Source organism: Montipora foliosa, chromosome 2 (genome assembly GCF_036669935.1).
Source record: "Montipora foliosa isolate CH-2021 chromosome 2, ASM3666993v2, whole genome shotgun sequence".
NCBI lineage: Eukaryota > Metazoa > Cnidaria > Anthozoa > Scleractinia > Acroporidae > Montipora > Montipora foliosa.
This window is the reverse complement of record NC_090870.1, coordinates 20817099-20819598: the sequence shown is the minus strand read 5'-3', so window position 1 is coordinate 20819598 and position 2500 is coordinate 20817099. Positions and strand designations below refer to the sequence as shown.

The 2500-nt window shown below is 38.4% G+C and overlaps 2 protein-coding genes across 4 annotated transcripts in view; one reads left to right on the top strand and one right to left on the bottom strand.

Moving 5' to 3' along the window:
- The window catches only part of LOC137992645 (transient receptor potential cation channel subfamily M member-like 2), a 170796-nt gene that overhangs the window by 34157 nt on the left and 134139 nt on the right, over nucleotides 1-2500 (top strand). The gene's annotated exons all lie outside the window — the stretch shown is intronic.
- Nucleotides 1-2500, bottom strand: part of LOC137992647 (ATP-dependent DNA helicase RecQ-like) — a 3710-nt gene that overhangs the window by 420 nt on the left and 790 nt on the right. For 2 of the 3 annotated variants that reach the window (XR_011121726.1, XR_011121727.1), the window contains exon 2: nucleotides 1145-2444. Coding sequence is in view for 1 of the 3 variants with exons in the window: in XM_068838111.1 (XP_068694212.1) it covers nucleotides 1778-2444 (667 nt within the window). In the remaining 2 variants the exon portion in view is untranslated. Of the gene's footprint in view, nucleotides 2445-2500 lie in introns of all 3 variants that reach the window. The other variant, XM_068838111.1, reaches the window with a different exon arrangement.

The following is a 2500-nucleotide window of genomic DNA, read 5'->3' as shown; positions in this document are numbered from 1 at the left end:
TCCCCTTGATCTTTTGAATGAATTTTTTAACCATTTGCTTAAGACATGTCTTAGATTACTTGGTGGGAATATTGATGAGGTGAATGCCCAAAGGGTTGCAAGATCTTTGTGTCTCATGCAAAAAACTGTGGCATCAGTTGACTGTGACATCAGTATGGCTGAGAAGAGTGGCAAGCATAATGTAGTTGCTGCTGAGGAAAGCGTGTCTCAAATAGTCAGGGATCTCACCCATGACAATGTCTTTGACTTCCAGTCTGGAAGAGTGGGTTATGAAAGTTTTCCCAAGTTTAGCAAAGATATCCTTGAAGGGCTTGACTAAGAGATTTTTTTTCCTGGTCAAGGGGGTTGCCAAAAACATGGGAAGCCATGTATAAATTAGTTGTATGAAAGTCTGCTTGAATACTTTCCTCAACTGAAAGAGCAGTGATTCCTTGATTAGTTATCAAGAAGCAGAACTAATAACCAGGCATTCAGAAGTTGGGAGTGTCTAGCAATATTCTCCTGAGGAAAACCACCAAATTGATTAAATTCAAAACAGGAGTGTTTTAACTTACAAAGCACGATGGTAACAAACTGTATTTTGGTAAGATTCTCTTTGCTCAGTAGGTAGTACAAATAATTTTTAGAGATATTGTTCCATGAATGGTAATATACTTGAAGAAATATGTTCTGTGATAATAAAAACTGAACTACTGTTAAATGAGTGAGAAAGAATTGGTCATTGTAAAGCGTAGAGAGGTCAGAGTGGAATAGTTATGTTTCATTTAAAATACATGTTAAGGGGAGGGAGGAAGGAGGGTCTCATTTGATTTCAAAACACAAAGGATGACAATTTGAACTAATGTTATTGGTGCCTTATAACAAAATATGTACCTTCAGACATTAGGGCACTATTTGAACACAATGTACTGTAACACAGTGTACATGTGTGAAAAATCAGTCCATGCCAAAATGAAGCTGGGCTTAAAATGAGTTAATCTGACAATCAAATGTCAAGCAAATTATAGCTTAAATGCTAATGAAATTCTCACCATCCACAGAATACAGGCAAATAACTTACAACTCATATGACAAAGATGCAGTTGTTCTACAAATCTAACAATTAAACAATTGAAAAATAGTGATCAAGTTCATCAGCACTTACGGGAAGTTCATCTTCACCACTGGAACCACTTGAACTGTCAAAGTAATTTTCAAATAATGTATTATCAGTAATGAGGGGGTGGTCCAAAACTGCTGATGATCCCATGTCACCTTCCAGCTGATCAGTAAGAGAGATTCTAAAAAGTTCATCTTGTGAAATGTCAATGTCCTCAAACTGTTCTTGGATAATTTCCATAATGTCTCTGGCTAAAGGTAGCGATACAATGTGATGGTTTTCAATAAGATATTCTACAGTAAAAATGTGTTGAACATCATAAACAATCTCTTTGATCACATTATCTGAAAAACCATGAGTCATCAGTTTGTTCCCCAGAATAGAAAATGTAACATTTCCATCCAAGTTGTCCTGTAGTTCTTTTAACGCAGCCTCGAAGTCAGCAATATCAGTACCATTGGTAATTCTTTCTCCCTGAGTCATTGTTTCTTGAGAATCGACACTTTCAAAAACAGGAAGGCTGACTGCACAATTTTCACCAGAACATTGACATGCCTGGTGGCAATTGCTACAGCGGTTGTGGCCTTCGTTTAGAGGTTTCACTGTGCTGTCAAAAGTCTTAAGAAATGCTACACGGTAGCAAGATGTTACTTTCAGACTTTCCTTGAAATTTTTGTCTCAGAGGCGCAGTTGCTGGCCATGATAATATAAAACATTAAAGGCAGCCTTTCCATCTCTTCCTGCTCTTCCAGCCTCTTGCAGATGAGTTCTTAAATCAGGTGCAGGTCCATAATGAATTATGTACCTCACATCCTTAAAGTTCACACCAAGACTCAATGCAGAAGTCGCCAACACAATCCTGATGGGGCCATCATTCAGCTTCAATGACTTGTTAACCCTCACTTTAGACTCTTCGGGGCTGTTGCTATGATACACTGCAATGAGACACTTCAACTGAGATTTTTCTTGATCCACATAGGCTGCACTACCCAATTTTGTCAAAAGGTAGCTCAAAACAGTAGAGATGTCAGTGATGCTTCTGCAAAAAATAATTGTTTTTGAGGTCCTCTGCTGTTGAGTAGCTATCTTGGCCACCAACCAATTAAAACACTGCAGTCCTTTCTTGATTTTCTGTACAGAAAATCTGATGTTCTCATTGTTAATGGATACGTCTACTATCTCAGGTGCTTGCATTCCAAGCTGTTTTATCAAGTTGACACGGCTTTTCCATTCCACAGTCGCAGTTAGGGCAAGGACTGGTGTACCAGGCTTCAGAAATGACCTGAGGGTGCTCAGCTCCCCATATGCTGCTCTAAAAGCTTTTTTTCTGTGAGATGACTTTCCCCTTGAAAACAAGAAAAGAAGGCTTGGTTACTGAAAAAAATCGATAGATTAATGGTA